At 28.9% G+C, this 21,341-nt stretch overlaps 1 protein-coding gene across 2 annotated transcripts in view; it reads right to left on the bottom strand.

Moving 5' to 3' along the window:
* Positions 1 to 20,400, bottom strand: part of LOC127285427 (elongation of very long chain fatty acids protein 4-like) — a 52,473-nt gene extending 32,073 nt beyond the window's left edge. For both annotated transcript variants that reach the window (XM_051311429.1, XM_051311430.1), the window contains exons 1-2: positions 20,264 to 20,400; positions 4,792 to 5,060 (exon numbers count right to left, since the gene is read on the bottom strand). In XM_051311429.1, coding sequence (XP_051167386.1) covers positions 4,792 to 5,060; positions 20,264 to 20,309 — 315 coding nt within the window. In that variant the 5' untranslated portion in view covers positions 20,310 to 20,400. The remainder of the gene's footprint in view (positions 1 to 4,791; positions 5,061 to 20,263) is intronic.
* Between the last annotated feature and the right edge of the window lie 941 nt (positions 20,401 to 21,341).

The raw sequence follows: 21,341 nt of genomic DNA, 5'->3' as shown, positions 1-21,341 counted from the left end.
AACAGACAGACTAACAAACAAAGGAGGTGGCACCGCAATCCTCACAAGAAGATCCCTCGATTATGAAATAATTTCGAACCCTTCATCCATCAATAACACCCTACTTAAATTCACAATTATCAAAATAAAACTAAAAAATGGATCTAACTTATACATTATAAGTTCCTATGCCACAAATGACAATAGAGACATCTTCATAGCCAAACTTAATTCACTCTGCGAAAAACTCAAATTTTTCTTACCAGAAAATTATTACCTACTTATTGGAGATCTTAACGCAAGACACAATAATTGGGGGGATAAAAACTTCAATCAACGAGGATTATACCTTGATAACTGGCTCAACACAACGGGCATAAAATACAAAGCGACACTAATGCCACCATCAACTCCCACGTTTAATAGTGCCTCTTTCTTGGATATCTGCATAAATGATCATAGAATTGAATGTATTATAATTATAATTATAAATTATGATAGTGATCACCGTGCCATATTGATAGAAATCAAATTGGACGAGCCTCTTCCTCTAATTTTATTAACTAACCCTAAACTTTACAAAGCCACGGATTGTACCAAATATCAAAAAACTATCACAAAAAACATCAAGGAATTAATTCCACATACCAGAAATCTCTCAATACCCGAAATCGACACCCACATAACAACTTTAAACGATATAATCTTAGATGCCCTTAACTCCACGGTTCCAACAAGGAAACCCACAGATAATATGTCAAGATATTTAAATAAAAAAATAATACAATTACACAAACAAAAATCTTCTCTATTAACCAAACTACATAAACTTCTAAGAAATAATGCGATAACCAACCCGTCAGAAATTATCCAACTCAAAGAAAACATCAAAAATCTAAATATTAAATTAAAATACCAGTATTTAAAATCCACCAACCAATCCTGGGAAAACCTATTAAAAAAATCAACATACATAATCCTGAAGATTTTTTACCGATAATAAACAAAATATTTCGAAAACGTACCCCCATTAAAATCAATGACCTGCATATCGATCCAAGATCACAACTGCTCCAAAAAGCAAATATTAACCCAAAAGATCTATCGACAATAAATAATAAAGTGGTTAATTCTGACATTATCAACAAATTAGATATAATAGGTGCACACTATGAAACCATAAATTCACTAAAATACCTCAACACAAACACAAGATTGAAAGAATTAGTTGACAGAACAGCAGAACTAATTCACATTGAACGTGAAAATATACGAAACAACGAAGAAACAATTGTCACTTTTTCTGAAGAAAATCCAGCACTCAATCCAACATCTGAGGATCTAAAGGACAATTACTTCACAACAACAGACAAACTTGCAAAAATATTTAAATATTTACCAAGGAAAACATCATTTGGAATTGACAACATCCCACCAATCGCTCTAAAATATCTCCCTTTCCGAATGGTACAACAATACACAATTCTCTTCAACAACGCATTAAACCACAAGTGCCAGCAAAGCATATGAAATTATAATTAACACCTCCATCACAAAATTCTGCAACTCCAACAACATTATACCGGACAATCAATTTGGATTCCGCAAAAAGCACTCAACAATACATGCCTGTAATAAATTACTATCAGACGTCAACCATCATTTACATAACAAAGAACTAGTCGGAGCAATTCTCATCGACTTAGAAAAGGCGTTGGACACAGTGTGGCTGAACGGAGTAATTTACAAATTATACAAAAAGAAATGCCTCGTATACCTTATTCACCTTATTGACGATATAATACACAATAGAAAATTTACCACTACAAATGGAACATCAAACTCTCAACGAATATTCAACATATTTGAAGGAGTGCCACAAGGCACAGTCAACTCGCCTATTTTATTCAACATTCTCACAAGTGATATGCACAACTTATTCGGACTAAACACCAACAACGACTCTTACTCCATCACATATGCAGACGACAAAATCTTATATGTCGCCGGAAAAAAGTAAAGGACATCCAAGAAAAACTACAATTTCTTACGGACAAAATTAACAATTATTACAAAGTATGGAATCTCCGAATTGATCCAAATAAGTGCGATACAATCCTTTTCAGATGTCCGAACCCAATATGTTTAAAAAGTAATATGAGAGCATCACAAAACTTTCAAATCACTGCAAAACACCCAGAATCTGGAATAATTATAAATATTCCACACAGAACGACAGTTAAATACCTCGGTATGCACATCGACCAACTTATACGATTAGACCACCATATTATTACTCAACTAAATAAAGCAAAAGAAACTTTTAAAAAATTTGGTAACATTTTCTACCAAAAGCACATTGCAAAAAGAGTAAAAGTGATATGTTACTTGCTTTTAATAAGACCTATAGTAACATTCGCTGCACAAGTCACATGGAATACTAGCGCTTTATTAATGGAAGCCCTTAGATTCTTCGAAAGAACATGTCTGCGGGCATGTCTATCCATGTATCGATCGCAACACAGCAATTTTGAACTGTACAACACAGTAAACATCCCTCGAATTGACAACTTCGTTATTTCACTCACCAGAAAATTTTATGAAAAAATAACCAAAATAGACAACGCTTACATCAATAAATCTTCAGCTACTCCTCGTAACTGGACTCAGCAAATGAAAACAGGATACATGGCTCTACAATGTTTTATACAACTAGACCAACTTGGATATATTCAAAATAACAACAACATTCCCATCATCTACCACTGGTCTCGCCACAGAAAAAATAAAAAATTACCATCTACGCTCGAAGAATTTAACAATTCTAACAATCACGTCTATAATAAAACTATCCCTTTCCGTGACTTTAACAATCGAGACAGACTAAATAAAAATTATTGGTGGCTACCAGAAGACAACATCCATTTAGCCGACATCAGACGAAGATCAAAAAGGAAAAAAATGTTAGTCGAGGACGACTATATTGAAATATTCCATCCAGCAATTCAATAGTGCTTTCTTTTTTCAAAATCATCATCCCAAAAAGTGACTTCTTATAAAGTGTTTATTCGACAATTAATGTGTATAAGAAATGAGGTTTTTCTATTGTTAAATTTTTAATTTTTTTTTATAATTTATTCCCATTCCATTTCAAAGTATATCAACGAGATTTTTTTATAAGTGACTTACTTCTTTTTTCTCTCAATCGAAATAGTCATAATATAAAGTGACACAGTGATAAAATGTGTATAAACATTATTAGAGACTATTAATACTATAAAATAAAAAATAACTTAAAGACTTGATCCGAGTCAAGCTTATGTGCTTGCAAGAATCAATATCTTATATGTTAGAGACCAAGGTTCTTTTTGTATATTGTTTATACCTGTATAATTTTCAATGTTTTCCTAATAAATAAACAAACTATTAAAAAAAAAGTTAGGTTGTTTCTTTCTGCGCAGCGAACCCGGGTTCAATCCCCAGTCTCTCCAAATGTATTTTAAAAAATTTCTCCGCTAATTTTAAATATTAACTAAAACGCAGGTCAACAGAGGCAAAAGTATTAGCAAGAAATAAATTTTTCTTATTATTTTTAATGAAATTCACTAGAAAATTGCTTTTTTATTTAAAGGGAACTTTATCTGTAATTCTTTAGAATACTTACCACAGATAGTTTTAAAGAATCTTGGTAAGCAAACTTCCTTTTAACTTACAATTTTATGTTTCACAAACTTTTCTATCCTTTTTTCAGAAAACTTTCTACAATAACTTTCTGGAAACTAACATGGAAAAGTCAAAAGCGGAGGACATATGGAGCTACAGGGAAGCTAACAGGAAACTGACCATGTTAAAATCCGAACTTAACTTGGTTAGTTTCCCGTTAGCTTCCTACAAAATATGGTTCGTATTCAGCGACCCGAAAAACCAATGAGTAATAAGTTTTAATCGAATCCGATGAATTTAAAAAACAATTCGCAATTTTCAATTTCTTAAAACTAACTTCAGATTCATATTTAGTGACCCTAAAACCCCACAAATAACAAGTTTCAGGCCATTTTGAATAAAATTTGAATTTTGGCCAGCTTTTTGGGAAAATGCACCATAGTGGGGATCGCACTAACCGAATGCTAACTGAATTCGGTTGACAATAGGTTTTAGGTTAAAAATCTCAAAAAATCAATAAAAAATTGTAAAAAAACAATGATTGTAAGTAACAAATAGACATCCAAAGTGGTAATTTATACAATATTTTTGATAAATTAGAGAATAATTATTAAATTAATTAATAATAATGTGTACCATATTGAAAATCACTGTACAAGATCTTGTACAAGAAACTGTACATGTTCAGCAGCTGAACTTGTACCAGTTCTGGTGAGAATAAGTACCGCCAGTTTGACATTCAAAATAAAATATTCAACAGACAACAATAGACAATAACAAATTTGAATACAGTTTTGCTAAGACGAAAATAAACAAATACAAATATACATTTTCTTTGTGAACATATTCTCGTTAATTGAGTATGATCACTGCAGAAAACGAGAGTTTCTCGCTTGTAACGCATCTCTAGACGTCCGTGAATTTCAGTGCATTTGTGTCAATCACATACGTGATTGTCAATTACTTGCGATATTGCTAGCATGAGTGCCACTCACAACGTAAAACATTCAGGCGACGCACAATTATTATCTGGGATATTTAGGAAATACATTGTGCTGTGTGGGTTGTCTCACAATACCCAATTTCCAATGCTTAAATTTTTTTTAAATTACCCTTTATTTTATGGCGTATATTTGAAAAATATCTTACCATCATACTGCAAGGATCTGTCTTGTAAACAATGGGACGACATTCAAAACTACGAAGAAACGGATAGCAAAGTGATGCTTCCATAGCTATATACGCATTTGAAAAAACTTGAAATAGATTGTAACATTTAATGTATGTATTTAATTTATAGGCTGGTCGATTTTTCATGTAAGCTGGTGCCAATTTAAATACCATAAGTATATAAATCAATGTAATTATAATTGGATACCAAATGCTATTCATTAAAAACCAATCTCTTATTCGTTGATCTGAAAATTTAACAAGTTATGATTGAGAAATTAATCTTTAACGTCCGAGATCTTTTATTAAATAAGGCAAATAAAACGAAAACATTCGGAGAAAGAATAAAAAATTTTTAATTTACTCCAACTTTTCGAAATCGAAATGATTTCCTCTTTAGGGAGTCTATAAAAAATATACAAAATCAAATAAAATACAATACAAATAAAAAAGTTGTAAATTCAGATGTTCATTACATGAACATTTTGCTTCCTCTTTACGATCAGCAAAAAAATTTGCTTCCTCGTGGAGAAAGCATTAATATTGAAATAAACATACAAAAATAATATAATAATAATATAAAAAATTGAGTACCTATAGATTTGAGTTAAATTTAAAGAATGAATGGAAGTTAAAAAATCAAAAATTCACATTTTAGCTGAAATTTCTAAAAATTAATGAAAAATAATATATAATTTATAATCATTTACAATTATATCGGTTTGTTTCAATGCAAGGAACACAATTATTTTATATTTAAACTTGAATTTAAATAAATACAAAATTTTTCAGCTAAAATGGGAATTTTTTTTTAACTTTCATTAATTTATTAAATTTATCTCAAATGTATACTTTATATATACCAATCGATTCCTTTTCATGCAAGAAATACAATTATTTCATATATAAACTTCAATTTTAAAAATCACAAAATTTTATTGCCAAAATGTGAATATTTGATTTTTTAACTTTCATTAATTCTTTAAATTTAAGTTGAAACTATACTTTATATATACCAATCGATTTGTCTTGACATAAGGAATACGATTTTATTATATATAACCTTAAATTTTTCTATTTAAAATTTTTTCGATTAAAAAAAACTTTTGGAAAAAGACGATAAAATTTTTTTTTGGGTATTTTTTAAAATCCTTTAGTCAGATTTGAGATATTAATATGATAAATGAGCCTACCAAATTTTATCTAAATTCATTAAAACCTGTTCAAGTTATCTTCTAAACAAAAAAGGGATCCACACACACACACTCCAATACACTCACATACATACATCCAGACAATTGATCAGGATCTCATATAACATGTTTCTATATAGAAAAAAATTTGTTTTCGCTTGAAAACCACTTTGAAAATTTTTATAAACGAAAGGACTACAAAGCTTCCTCCACGAGGAAGCAAAATAATAAAAAATAAAAAACAATAAGTTAATAAATAAATAAAAATAAGTTATAATTATAAATCTTACCAAATCAATAAGTCAAAAACATGAAGACATTATACCCTGAACAAAGGAGTAGAGTCTGGAGTCAGATATTTATAATTAAAATTAAAATTGAGAAATAATAATAAAAATTACAATTAATAAATAATTTAATTGAAACAAATAGAATTATCCAAAAAATAATAAAATAAAAATAGTATAAAATAAGTAAGAAAAACTGAAAAACAAATTAACATTAACAGTCAATAGATAATAAATAAGTTATTAAGTTTATTAGAAATAAAGATAAAACAGTCAAAGTTATTAAATTTATGAAAAAATTATTAAAATAAAAAAATGTAAAAATATTAAAATGAAACCATTCAGAAATAATACAGTAATAAGAAAAAATTAACATACCATAAAAAAATAAATAAATAATCCATCCAGTATTGAAATAACAGAACACAACAAATTAAAAATAGAAATGATAAAAATTAAACGTTTTAAAATAAAAAGTAAAAAAAAACACAATAATTTGAAAATTTGTCAAATAAAAATATATTGCAAGCTGCAAAGTCAAATTTAAAACTGAGTTCCAAACTCTATTGAGTCCTTACAATAGAAGTAAATTAAAGAGAGACTAACAGAAACAAATAAAATAAAATAGGAACAGAGAATGAACACAATGAGTTCTTATTACGTTAAATTACTGGAAATAAAATTCAAACTCATTTCATACGACTTATCAAAATTGTCGAAGTCAGTCATTTTATTTAAACTATTTTCTCCCTCTTTTTTATGAAAAACATTTCTGATAATAAACGTTTGTTAAGATTTGGTTCAACATCTAAGATATCGAAATCATCCCATTTCATAAAATGTGGAGAAAATTCACTATTGAAATTTTTTAAATGATTAGTAATGGCATTATCATATTTTTCATTTAAGTTAGAATTATTAATATGTTCCTTTTTTTGAATGTGTAACGGTCTCTTAGAAATCATTTCGATTTCGAAACGTTGGAGTAAATTAAAAATTTTTTATTCTTTGTCCGAATGTTTTCGTTTTATTTGCCTTATTTAATAACAACCCTACTGAAAATCCCTGTACAAGATTTTGTACAATTTCCTGTACAGGATCAGCAACTGAACTTGTACAAGTTCTGACCAGTTCCTGTACAGGAAAATGTATACGAATTTGGAACAAGTTCATGTGTGAGATCTTGTACAAGATCTGGTGCAAGATCTTGTACAAGAAAGATACTTGTACAAGAAAATATACATGATCTTGTACAATTTCATGTATAAGTACTTGTACATGAACACGTCCATGTTCTTGCACATGTTTATTCATGGTTTTCTTTACTAAAAATTAAAAACTTCAAAGGCTGCTCAATAGTTTACAAGATGCTCAAATTGTACAAGATCGTGTACTTTTTCTTGTACAAGTATCTTTCTTGTACAAGATCTTGTACAAGATCTCACACATGAACTTGTTCCAAATTCGTATGCATTTTCCTGTACAGGAACTGGTCAGAACTTGTACAACTTCAGTTGCTGATCCTGTACAGGAAATTGTACAAGATCTTATACAGGGATTTTTAGTAGGGAAGTTATGAATATGGGGTAAAATGCCTAAACACTCCTGGTCAAAAGTTTAAAGTTATTGAAGTTACTTGTAACCGTCGTAAACTGCTGCCCTATATGGGAGTAACAAATCCCTAAAACATTAACCAATATTAGCACATTTAAAATAAATTTGTAGGAAGTAATGAAAGTGGAAGTTTTCATGTTTTAAGTGACGTTGGCATTTCTACTTCCCCTCGAGACGAACACTAAAATTTTCCCTTTTAATTTACATTACTTAACAGTCCAATATCTTTGATACACTTTATGTGCTTTGACTTTACTAAATTTTTGTAAACACGTCAGCTAACATATCACAAGATGACACATGATTAAAATTTATCTAACCCGTTTGAACAATTTCTCGAATGAAATGGTAGCGCATTTCAATGTGCTTAGTTGGTACATGGTGAACTGGATTTTCCAACTGTTTCTAAGCACTCATATTGAAAATGTATCGTTATTTGACGCGATAGTCACTACCTTCATTTTTTAATGAATTGGAAGTTAACCCTGCTTCTGGTTGTAAATCTGAATATACTTGTTTAGTACGTGAAAGTGTTCGAGAGCTATTGTTACCGATTAGAATTCGTGAGCAACTCAATCTGTTGGTTTAAGGAAAGGAATAAAAAAAGGCACAGTTCAATTAAACTTTAATTTATTTTTAATTGATAATTATTGTGGAAAGTCAGAATTAGTTTTTTAATAAGTGTTCAGATTAAATGTTTGAATTTAAAATATTTCAATTGCAATTAATGAGTAGAGCTTACACTTAACGACGTGCTCTCTCAGAGGTAGACAGATAACTGTTCCAAAAACCTTGAAAAATGCTTCAAAAGGTTGGATAGAAAAATTTGGCAACAATCTATACGTTTTTTGAGAAAGATGAAAAAAATTTTTGAAGATGGTATGTTTAAGAAAAAAAACACATTTAATTTTATTGGACTCATCTGCTAAGATGTCGAGGTAAAGAGTCATAAAGGAATTAAGACCCCGGTTTGAGTACTGTGAGTCTGCCTGGGTTCGTGCACGGGTAGTTTCTTGACTATTTCAAATTACTTTTAGTATATTTCGCACTAAATGATAGAAAATAATAAAATAGCAGATGTGTCATTTGAGATAAAAAATGAGTTTTAAGATTTTATTTGTAGCTCAGTTTAAGAATTGACACACACAATTTGATGGAATTTGCACTTGCTACGCCGAGTTCCAACAGAAAACTTAGAAGATATGTATGATTTCCTTGGCTGCCTCAGCCATGGCCATATATTCGGCCTTTGTTGTGAATAGGACGACTGTTTGCTGCTTTTCAAAAATCCAGGTAAAGTTCTGCCTAAAGTGTTAAAGAAAGTCTGAAATCCATTAAAAAACACCTCGCTGTATTCATTAGCGTCATGTTTTTACTCTCTGATTTTCCATTTTGCTCTGGGTTATAAGAAGTTATAAGCCTTTGGATAATCCCGCTTTTCTCAATCAATTCGACAAACTTGTTATTAATATACTCCTTGTCATTATCTGATTGTAACTGCTTATACTTCTTTCCTTTTTGTGTTCTGAAGAAAATTCTAAAGTTTATGAATTCGTTCATAAACGTTGATAAATGTGACGAAATAAAATTATCTTCCAAGAGACGTGACACGCATTAGCCCACATTACAGTAAAAAAGGAATTATTAAGCATGCCGTTTGGACAATTGAGCAAGCCGTCTGCTCAATTGTCCAAACGACATCTGGACAATTGGACTACTTGCTTAATCATCCAATGCATTAGGCCCAATCAACCAACACATATTTAGAGGCTACGCATAAGAAAAATTAACTTAGTTTTATATAAAACTTTAAAAAAATTAATAAAAATAGATAAATATTGAAAAATAAACTGTAAAAGAATCTGCAATGGGCAAAAACGACGAATTTTATGAAATATTCTTTTTGGAGTTAAGATGGTAAATAGGTGTCTCCTATTAAGTATTTCATTAACCTAATCATATCTGATAAGGTAGAAATTTAATTGACCAACAGACAAATTTTTATATACGAAACTCGTATATGGTTTTTGAAAAAAGTCGTGTGCATGGTTTCTGAATTGAGTGGATTCGGGTCTCTTAGTAGCTCAACTGGTAGAGCATCTTACCGGCAATAATAATGTTCTGGGATCCTACCCTTGCTGCGAGAAACGACCACTTTTTTCAGAAACCATGTACAAAAAATATTTGTACGAGTTGTGTACATAAAAATTTGACTGTTGGTCAATTTAATTTCTACCTTATCAAATACGATTAGGTTTATGAAATACTTAATAGGACACACTTATTTACGATCTTAACTACAATATTAAAATTCAGAAACAAAATTACCATCATCACTAGCTATTTTTTTTTGGTTACTGTGCATGTGATTCTGCAGGTAAAAGTATATTTCTTTACTGACACTCGATATTTATTAATTTACATTTTTCTTCTCGAAGAAGGAAACAGTTGAATATATTGTATTTTAATGTAATCACTGTATTTATAGTTCTTTTCATACTAATTATATGTTTCTTTCTTCAAAAATATAAATTTTCAATTAGTAAATATCAGTAGTCGATAACAAAAGTTTACTTATACCCATAAAATCACATGCGCAGTGTTGCAATGTAAGCAAAAAAAATAATATTTCATAAAACTCTTTGTATTTGCTTATTACAGATAATTTCATACTTTATTTATCAATAATTATCTATTTATATTAATTTTTTTTAAAGATTTATATAAAGTTAAGTCAATTTTTCCTTTTCTTAGCCTCTAAATACGTGTAGGTTGATTAGGCCTAATGCATTGGATGATTGAGCAAGCAGTCCAGATGTCGTTTGGACAATTGAGACAACGACTTGCTCAAAAATTCCTTTTTTCCTGGGATATGTTCGAGTGGATTAAATCCTCTATGGCCGTAAGTCTCGTTGAGGATTTTGGAAACTGAAGACGAGCCAATTTCCCCTGAAAAAACGCACTAAATACTCTCGTTAATATCGTTGACATTGATACTTTGAACTATTCTTTTCTGTATAGTCTCGCGTAGGGTTTGAACATTTAGATATCCCATACGACCATGCTAGTCATAAAAGAAATTTTTCTTTCGCATCTAAGGGTTGGTTTCAACAATATTCTTGCACTCCGGATCAGTTGATTTTTGAAGATAATATTATTCTCCTTCCTTTTTTGTCGAGATTAATATGTTGCTGTAAATGTACAAAACTTTTACGTCCGCCTTATTAAAAACGACACTGTGCCCTTTATCTATAAACTTACTGTTCAAAATATGTTCGCAGGTCTCGAACATATAAAGTGTCACCGAACTTTAACATTTTTCGGTTCCCGTCTGCGATAATTTCAGTCGACACAACACCATGACCAAGTATATCAGTGCACGCATTACTAGCAAAATTAAGTTTTTTAATGTTCTCTTTCCGATCAAGTTGTATGAATGAGTGCAAATAGTAGCACATGTGAGACGTGCAACCAATAATACCCCACTTAAAGCACTGCATTTTTGAGTCGTTTCTTGAAGTATTTCATTTCTCGAACTTGTCTTGACCGCGTTGTCACTATGTCCACCTGTATTTTCTGACTTTCCAGCAGTCATTACATTTTGCATAGATTTTCGGTCAACATCCTTACGAGTGTCATATACAAATGTAATATATTTTTCATTTTTCTTAAGAAAATATTGGTATATTGTATGTTATGAATTATTTATTAATAATATTTAATTGTTTGATAAAAGAAAAATAAAAGAAAATAAATAAATAGAAGGTGCAAATTTTCCCACATGAAACCACAAGAAACACTAAGAGGCAGCCAGTAAGAGTCAATCAGAAAGTTAGTAAATTTAAATTTGATTTTTCTGTCACTCATACTTTTGTACGTTTCCTGCGTGGTGGGAGGCTGCCTGTGCAGGTAGCCAGAGGGGCTCTTTATTCATGTAGACGAATGAAAATTCTCAAATTCTTGATCGCCTAACGATTCTATCGACGGAGTATAAATTATTTTGGAGACCATTGTACTAATAAAAGGCGAGAAAGTTAGAGGACCAAGGACGACATCAAATTCACCAGTCAATATTCAATTCCATCACTGGAATATTCTCTCAATGTCACCTGAATATTCCCTTAAAGTGACAATGGAATATTTCCCTCAACGTTATAGGAATATGTACTGAATGTCACTATAGAATATTCCCATGAGACTGTGCTGTTTGGGTTATATTGTACTGTATGCTGTGTTTCAAAAAACACTATTTGAAAATTAAAATTCATAAAGTTTTGAATTACTTATGCGGATTTACAATTTTTTAAATGACCTAATATTTTAAGGATTTGTTATTCTCATTTAGGGCAATAATTTACAAAGACTACAAGTTTCAATAACTTCAAACTGTGGATCTGGACAGTTCAGGAGTTTTATCCCATATATACCTACACGGAAAAAAATTTAAAAAAAACTTTTACTAAATACAATGCATCTCTGACAATTTTTGCTTCGGAAATAAAAAAAATTACACCTGGAATAGTAAACTTTACTAAGGAAACAGGATTTTTTTTACTATTTCTACGTATTTGCTATCAGGAACAGTTTAGGCACAATAGGGTTTCAGTCTGGGAAACGATAAAATGAAACGCACCTTATTAGGCCCTAACGATGAATTTTAAACATAGGGACAATAGTCGTAAATCAATATTCTTAAACATATTAGTTGTAATTAACGTCATTGAGAAATTCATGCACTTTAATGAATTTTCTATCGCAGTATTGAAATCCTTTTTATATCAGGAATATTGTAAATTTTATATATTAAGGTAAACGATAACAATTCGTATACAGGATCCTCGATTATAATTCAAATATTATTTATAAAGGTAACATGTTTTTTGGTTTAATTCTAATAAAAGAGAAAATATAATTTTAGTTAATAACTCTTTAGATTGTAAATAAGACTTTGTAGATACAATTTAATTTACTTCATTTACTTAGTTATATTAATTTCAAATCAATTTTTTGTGTCAGATTTGCGAAGAAAAAAGTGTAAGAAGTTTAATAAAATATGAAATAAATTATATATATGCAAATAAATTAATTATATTTCTAAATTTAATTATTACAAAATGTAGATAAAATAGTTAAAAGAAAAAAAATCTCTGCCAAGCTGAAGTATGAACTTGTGTTCATGAAATGAACACTTCCTGTTAAAAGGCTAGAATTGAATAGAATTGAAAAATTTAATTCCATTTAATTCGAAAAATTCTCTCTTTATTTTAATTCCACGCATAAAATATAAATTTATAAGTTTGAATTCCTTTCAATTCAATTTTTCTCAAAATGTGAAATGGTATAAAATAAAATTAAAACTGTGCTCATTTTTAAAATAAGATTGAAAAGCATTAAAAGTTTTGTGAAATTTTAATTCCATAAACAAAATTTAAGTCATACTTAAATAGAAATTTTCTACTTTATCTACAGTTCTTTAGTGGTAACATTAACGATAACAAAGCATCCTTTAAAAATTTGTTTAAACCTTCATAACAAAAGGATATCCATAGGATATCCATATCAATGGTCGATATCCTAGAATGGTCCCCAGGATATCTTGGGATGTCCAAACCGCCGGTCTGTGGGACATCAACAGGACATCTATAGGATATCCACAGGATATCCCTAAGACATCCACAAAATATCTATTGGATATTATATCGCAGGATATCCGTGGGATATTCTTAGGATATTCACGGGATATTTAATATCTCAACATATATTTTTAAAGGTTAAAATTGTTAAGCTAATATAATGAATAATAATATAATAAAAACAAAAATCTTATGAGCTTCTAATTTATTTTAAATGAAGATTTGAAACGCATTTTTCAAAGTTTTTAAATAAACTCATGCTCTTAATGTATAATTAATATTAATAGTTATTCGTTATTTGCGGGGAAGAATTTATATTGTTTAAAGCCAATTTATTTTCTGACAATATTAAGCATATGAATAAAGGAATGAATCACGAATGAGAAAAAAATTTGTTAATAATTTTTTAAATTAAACAACTTTCTCGAAAAACAAGTTGCATTTTATTTTATTTATATAAAATTTAATTCACAGAATATTCTCACTCGTAGTCTCATAATGACTTTAAAAACAGTATCCTGAGAATATCTTCTTGACATCCAGAAGATATACTGAGAATATCCTGAAAATATCTGTGGGATATCCTGACGATATCTATGGGATATCTGGAGGACATTTATGAAAGTCTATAGAGATATCCAGAAGATATCCTGTGGATATCCTCAGATATCCATTGAATATCCCAAGGATATCCAAACCGCCGATTTTTTGGATATCCTTAGGAGATCCTTTTGATATCCATAGGACATCCCTAGGATATCTGCGGGATATTATCAATATATCCTAAGATATCTTGTGTTATTAGGGAATGCATATATGTATATGAAATATGATAAGTTAATATATGTAGAAGAGATCAGGGCTGAAAGTGCCGGAGATAAGTTGTGCCGATAGGAATATCTCAAAAACAGAAAAAAATTTGAAAAGTGGAATTGAGAGAAGTATTGTTTTACTCATGCGCATCTTTGGCAACTATTTTGATTTTGTCTGCTTCACGGAATAATCAGCTGTTAGTAACTTGGTGCTTTAACGTCACTTACGTATAAATTTTCAAGTTTATACTTTTTGGTCTATGTTTGCATTTTTAAAGATATCGATGCGTATTTTTTTTAAATGATCTTTATGGAGGGATTCAATGGTGTATTGATTTTAACATTTTATTTATCTACTTTTGCTTCCTCTGGAGGAAGCTATGTAGTCCTTCAAATTATGAAATTATTAGAAATGTACCAAACAAATTTTTTTCTATTTATAAATGTCATATATAAGTCCCTGATCAATTGTCCGGATGTATGTGTGTGTGTGTGTGTGTGTGTGTGTGTTGATCCATTTTTTTTGTGAACACGATAACTTTAATACGTTTTAACGGATTTGGCTAAAATTTGGTACGTATATTTGTCACATCAATATCTCAAAATGGACACAATGATTTTAGAAAATACCCACAAAAAAAATTTTTTTGGCATTTTTTCAAAAAAATCGATTTTAATCGAAAAAATTTATTGAAATCAAAATTAAAGGCAATACATAGTAAAATCGTATTCCTCATATTAAGACGAATCGATTGGTATATATAAAGTTTATATTTCATTGAAATTTAAAGAATAAATTAAAAAATTCAAAATTCAAAAATTCATATTTTAGTTAAAAAAGTTTTTGTGAACACGATATCGTTAATACGTTTTAACGGATTTGGCTAAAATTCGGTATGTACATTTGTCACATTAATATCTCAAAATGAACACAACAATTTTAGAAAGTACCCTCTAAAAAAAAATTTTTTTTTACTTTTTTTCAAAAAATCGATTTTAATAAAAAAATTGTTTCATAAAACGGCTGAAAGAGTGGAAAAGGTGGAAAAAGATATATTTTTTGAAATCATTTATCATATTTTAAAAATAATATGTATATAAATTATTAATTTATTGCTTCCTCCAAGAGGAAGCAAATCTTTTGCTTTGCGCAATGAGGAAGCAAAATGTTCATGAAATGAACATAAACTTCTTTTATAAAAAGGGACCCCCATCTTGTTTTAATATATGATAAAAAGTGAGCGTCGACATAATCTACTATTGCCTTGTTTGTTCGAATAGTTATTCCAACCCGAAATCAAGAGAAAAGTGGATATAATGCATTGTTTGTAAAAACTGGGCACATTTAAAGTGTGTGAAGGGTAAAAAAGGGTCAGTTAGGGGACGTAGGCGCAAAATGGAATGGACCAATAATGGTCGTATTGCACATAATGTGCAACCAATACGACAGTTTTCAGGTGGTAAAAACATTGAATGATTATACTACGTTTTTTTACCACGTTCATTTTGTAAATAACAGCATTTTACATAACATTTTTTGTTTTTCATAAGTGTCAGTGACTACTCTAGCAGGTAAACATTTCTTTAATTGTTTGTTGAATCATATTTTTATTGGTTAACTTTTTAGTGTCATTTCGCATGAGGGAGCAAAATGGGATATGGAGTTTATTTTATCATATAATTAAAAACATATTAATTATTGTAAGTACAAGAGTTAATTAGTTTTGTATAAATGTTTCATTTTTCTTGTAGAAGGGTAAAAAAATTATAAAATAAAGACAAGTAGAGAAAATTGGTCAGAAGAGAGCATGAAAAATGCGGTGGGCGAAAAATGGGTTCCAACTTAGCAGCAAAAATATTTTCTGTCCCTCAAATCATTTTGGAAAAAAGGTGAAAATGCAATCTTCACTTTTGAAGATTTCAAGCAATAATCAGTTAATTTTTTTGTAAACCCCAGCTTGCTTTTAGGGTATCCCATTTTGCCCCCAGGGAAGGAAAAATGGAGATATGTGACTTTTTTTAAATTTTATTAATTGACTGGTTCTCATTCAAAGATTATTATTCCAATAAATGATAAAATATTGATATAATAATGTTAGTTTAATTGAACTTCAAACCTTAGCTTTCCCATTTTGACCCTACGTCCCCTACATGTGTGTCAATTGTGATTTCAATAAATCGCATTCGGAATAAGTATTCATGTCTTAAAAATGATTTATTAATCAGAAAGTATAGTTTTTTACAGTTAATTAACGATACAAATAATTATTACAAAAAATATTTTAAAAGACTTACTAATTACGTAATTGTAGAATTTAAGTCAGAAATGTTTATTTATTTACAAAAATCTATAAATGTTACGATTGTTGGAAAAATTCTTTGAATGTTCATAATAAAAATACTTATTACGAAAACTATATTTTAAGTGACTGACTAACTATGAAATTATAGAATATAAGTCAGAAAATGTTTATTTGTACCTACTAAAACTGGTACTAAAATCTAGAGATATTAATGATAGAACGTCCAAGCGCCCATCCTGCTGGAAGGGTCTTCCGGCAGGACGCTTGGACAAGCCGCTGCGTACTGCCGGCAGGATGCTTCTCCGCACATTGCGCCATCCTGCCGGCAGGACGCACTTTATTTAAAACATATATTTCCATTAAATTTTCTTAAATTACCACATAAAATTTTATATATTATAAATTACCTTAAAAATTTCATAAATTACCATAAATTACCCTATAAATTTCCAAAATTAGTTTTCAAATTTTTCTTTTAGATATTATAAATTCCCGCATAAATTTCATAAATTACCGTATAAATTTCATAAATTACCGCATAAATTTCCTGCAATAATTTTTAAATCTTAAATTTTGTTTGTATTACAATTATAAATTACCTCAAAAATTTCATAAATTACCGCATAAATTTCCAAAAATTACCACGTAAATTTTCTGCAATAGTTTTTGAATCTTGAATTTTTGTTTGTATTATAATTATAAATTACCTCAAAATTTCATAAATTATCTCATAAATTTCCATAAATTGCCAAATAAATTTCCATAAATTACCTCATAAATTTCCATAAATTACCAAATAAATTTTCTGCATTATATATTTTTTTTAATCTTGAATTTTGTTTGTATTATTATTATAACACTATGTATAAAGATTTGTATCCAGCACAATTGCGGACGGATGAAAAAGACTCAGATGAGAGTCTTTCCGAAAAAACATTATAAAATTAATATGGATTCAGATAAACATAAAAAAATAGGGTAAATGCACCAGTGGTGGATCAGGCACCAATGGTGGATCAACAGCGTTAAAAAGGTTAAAATAAGCTATTTCTAATTGAACTAAATGTTTCAATCGTTTAGGGGAGGTGTATAGATAAGTTTTATGAAATAAAATCATTTGAAAATATTTAGGAAAACAAAGCAATACAACAATTATTGATTTTATGCTTTTTCACATGAAATCTTAAAAAATAATTGTTTAGTCTAAATTTTTTTAATTTTTAGAGTAGAAAGTAATCAATTCTTTCCATATAGAATACTTCTGGAAAAAAATTTACATCATTAAGTTATTTTTGTGTAGTGTAAAGGGGTAAATGATCCACGACTGGAGCAATGTCATTTTATTGTTGAATGGGGGTGTGAGGGGGTGTAAACGTTACAAGCAGGTCGAAAACTACACGATAGTGTCCTTGAAGACTTGTTAATTCATACTATTGTAAAGATTACCCTATATTTTTCATCAGAAAAAATCTGTACACCTTTAAAGTCAAAATAATAAATTTAGTAGGCTTAATTGATCCACCACTGGTGCAGTTACCCTATATATGGTTCGAAAGGTAATTAAAAAAGCTATCAGATCATGTAAATATCAAGTTTCTAAATTTAAATATCAGGGCTGGGTAATCGTATCAATAAACTGAGAAGAGTCCTGCCGGCAGGACCGGGCGTCGACGATCTAGCACTAAACATTAGGTCAGTTTTACAAAAATTTAACTTCTTTAAGTTGCCTAGCCTTGGGGTTTGAATTTAGAAATTTAATTTTTACATGCGCTGAAAGCTTGTATCTTTACCTTTCCAACCATATATATTTTTTTGTGTTTATCTCAATCCAAGTTAATTTTAGAAAGCGATTTCGGAGGGACTCACCTGAGTCTTTTTCATCCTGCAGGAAGGACGTTGGACGTTCTATCATTAAGATCGTTCTTAAAAACCTTTAAAAGTTTATAATAAATGATTAATAAATAATAGTAAATCATATATTGGCAATAATTATTTTATTTCTTCCGCATAAAATCATTTGCTTTAACTTAAACAACTAAAAAATCTGAGCGACACAACCGACTCTTGCATCGACACAACTCTCCCTAGCGCGGAGTGCGATGTGCCGCGTTGCCTTGCTGCACAAAATCATTTTTTACAAAAAAACTGTTCAAAATTATCAAAAAATAATAATGGATTTAAAAACTACATTAAATTTTATAATAGATAGACTATAAATTAAAACAAAAAGTTGTCATTTTATTACCATTTTCGTTAGTTTTCTCAGAATCGACACTTTCTGACCCGGTCTCCCCTATCACTATAATTAATAATAATTAATCAGATCAGTTGGAAAGAGCAAAAAATAACTGTTATTTATCTTTGGTTGAGTTTCAAATTTAGCAAGAATTATCCTGAGAACTACAATTTAAAATAAATTTATCCCTTTAGCTTTTATAATATTCGAGATATTTATAAAAATGAAGTGTGTATATAAACACATACGGAATGACATTTTTTAAAAATATGATTTTTCGATTCCTGAGGTCGAAAAAGATAAAGATACATAAAAAATCGAGTTCGAGAAATTTCAGTATTATAACATATAAAGTATAAAAAAATTAAATAATAATATTTTTCATTCAAAAGTTAAATAAACATATGAAATAAAAATATAAAATATGTAAATTTAATAAGGAAAAAATCTTTCCTTATTTAATAACGAAAGTACTTTTTTTACTATTTTCCTTTTCAATTTTTTAATTATTAATTAAAACATAATAAATTTTATATTAATTTAGAATATGTCAACAAATTTGTGTTATAAAGAAATAAACACAATAAGCATTCCATTTTTCGATCTGTTAAAAGTGACATCTGCATTCTGGCACGCTGTCAGAACCCCAAAAATTACCTAATCAGGCTAAAATCAGGCTATTATTATCAGCACCAAATAGCAAACAAGTTAAAAAGTTGTTCATTTCATAAGTATTTACCTTCCTCATCATGATAAACACTTATATATTATTAGTTTTAAAAAAATTTTAAATTTTAATTTTTTTTTAAATTTAGATCAATTTTATAAATATTGGTGACATGTAAACTTTATATACCTTAATCGATTTGTTTTGATACCAGGAATACAACTCTGATAAAATTTATTAAAAATTTTCATGAATAAAAAAGTTATTTCAAAAAATACGAAAAACGATGTTTTTCAAAAATTAAAAAATGATTTAATTTATAGATTTTAAGTAAAATATAGACTTTATATAAATTAATTAATTCGTTTTAATGCGAGAAATCAATTTCTTGGACAAAAAAATTAAATTTACAGTGTAAAAAATTTTTTATTAAAAACGTTTTTTCGAATTTTTGAAAAAGTGACATAAAAAAATATGTGGATATTTTTGGAAATTCTTATGTCTGATTTTAGATATTGATACAAAGCTTCCTCGGCAGGAAAGGAAGCAAAAGGATTCAAATATGCATATTTCTACACGGGTCGGAGCAAAAATTGACAGAAGTGAGCAAAAATTCCAGACAGTTTAGGATTTACTTTAGAAATAGTCAAAAATTTTAGGAAAAAATGAGTTTAAAATATACAATAATGTTATATTGAAATCTTACCAGCCAAATCGTAATAATAATAATTAAAAGTTTCCAGTAGACCCATGTTTAGAGGTTGTATAAATAATTATTGTTTAAAATTTTTTTAAAATATGTCATTAATAAATTAAAGTATAATATAATATTATAAAAACAAGTAGATTGTGTGTCGACGCGAACTCCAAAAATAAGAATGATAGGTAAGTAAACTTTATAAAATAATTTGAATGTACATGCGATTAAAAATCACTTGACCTATTGCCAGTATAATTTTGAATTAAGTATAACAATGTTATGTGCAATAATTGGAAATTTGCTTTCTTATGTAGAGGAGGTATGCGATTTTTTCACAATATTTCGATTTTGTTTGACCCCTCAAGAGTCGAAAAATTATCTTTTTAAAAAAATTCCGTATTTATGTAAATATGAGTGAATTAACATATTGCATTAGCCTCAATATTTCAGAAATAAAAAATATTATAGGTATCAAATTTGATTGGAATTACTGTCATCGGTGTTTTTAAGGCTTCTGAATTCGAATATGTATATTATAAAATTCAAAATGACGTATCCAAAATGTCAGATAAAAATTTTTAAAAACTGATTCAATTATGTTGAAAATATTTACTTCGGGGTTTTTAAGAGCATTTGAACCTTCGTGACGTCACAAATCATGGCGTTTAACGCGAAAACTTCTCAGGTGTGTGAAAAGCACAATTTTAAATATTTAAAAAAAAACTTTTGGAAAATGTTCAGAATAACATAGACTTTGTCTGTTATGTGCGGGAAATTAATAATTTTTCGTTTAAAACGTTTTTCAAACAATGTTTAATGTTAGTTGTCACAAGTAAGGAAAAATACACGAATTGCCTACATATAGGCACTTCTTTGGAAAGACCAGGATAAGAATTGTGAAATTCTTATGCCATTTATCAAATATTTTAATTGATTTTATTATAAATAATAATATAAGAATATTTATTTTAAATTATTTATAAATTAGTATAAATAATTGAAATACATACTAAACACTTTCACACAGCAAATATAAAAATGCATGTTTTTCCTAATTTTTCAATTTGCTGATCTCCATGTTATA

The sequence above is a fragment of the Leptopilina boulardi genome, unplaced genomic scaffold (assembly GCF_019393585.1).
Source record: "Leptopilina boulardi isolate dan_hultmark-lab unplaced genomic scaffold, ZJU_Lbou_2.1 LbouV2_332, whole genome shotgun sequence".
NCBI classification, from domain to species: Eukaryota; Metazoa; Arthropoda; class Insecta; order Hymenoptera; family Figitidae; genus Leptopilina; species Leptopilina boulardi.
This window is presented reverse-complemented; position numbering and strand designations above follow the sequence as displayed.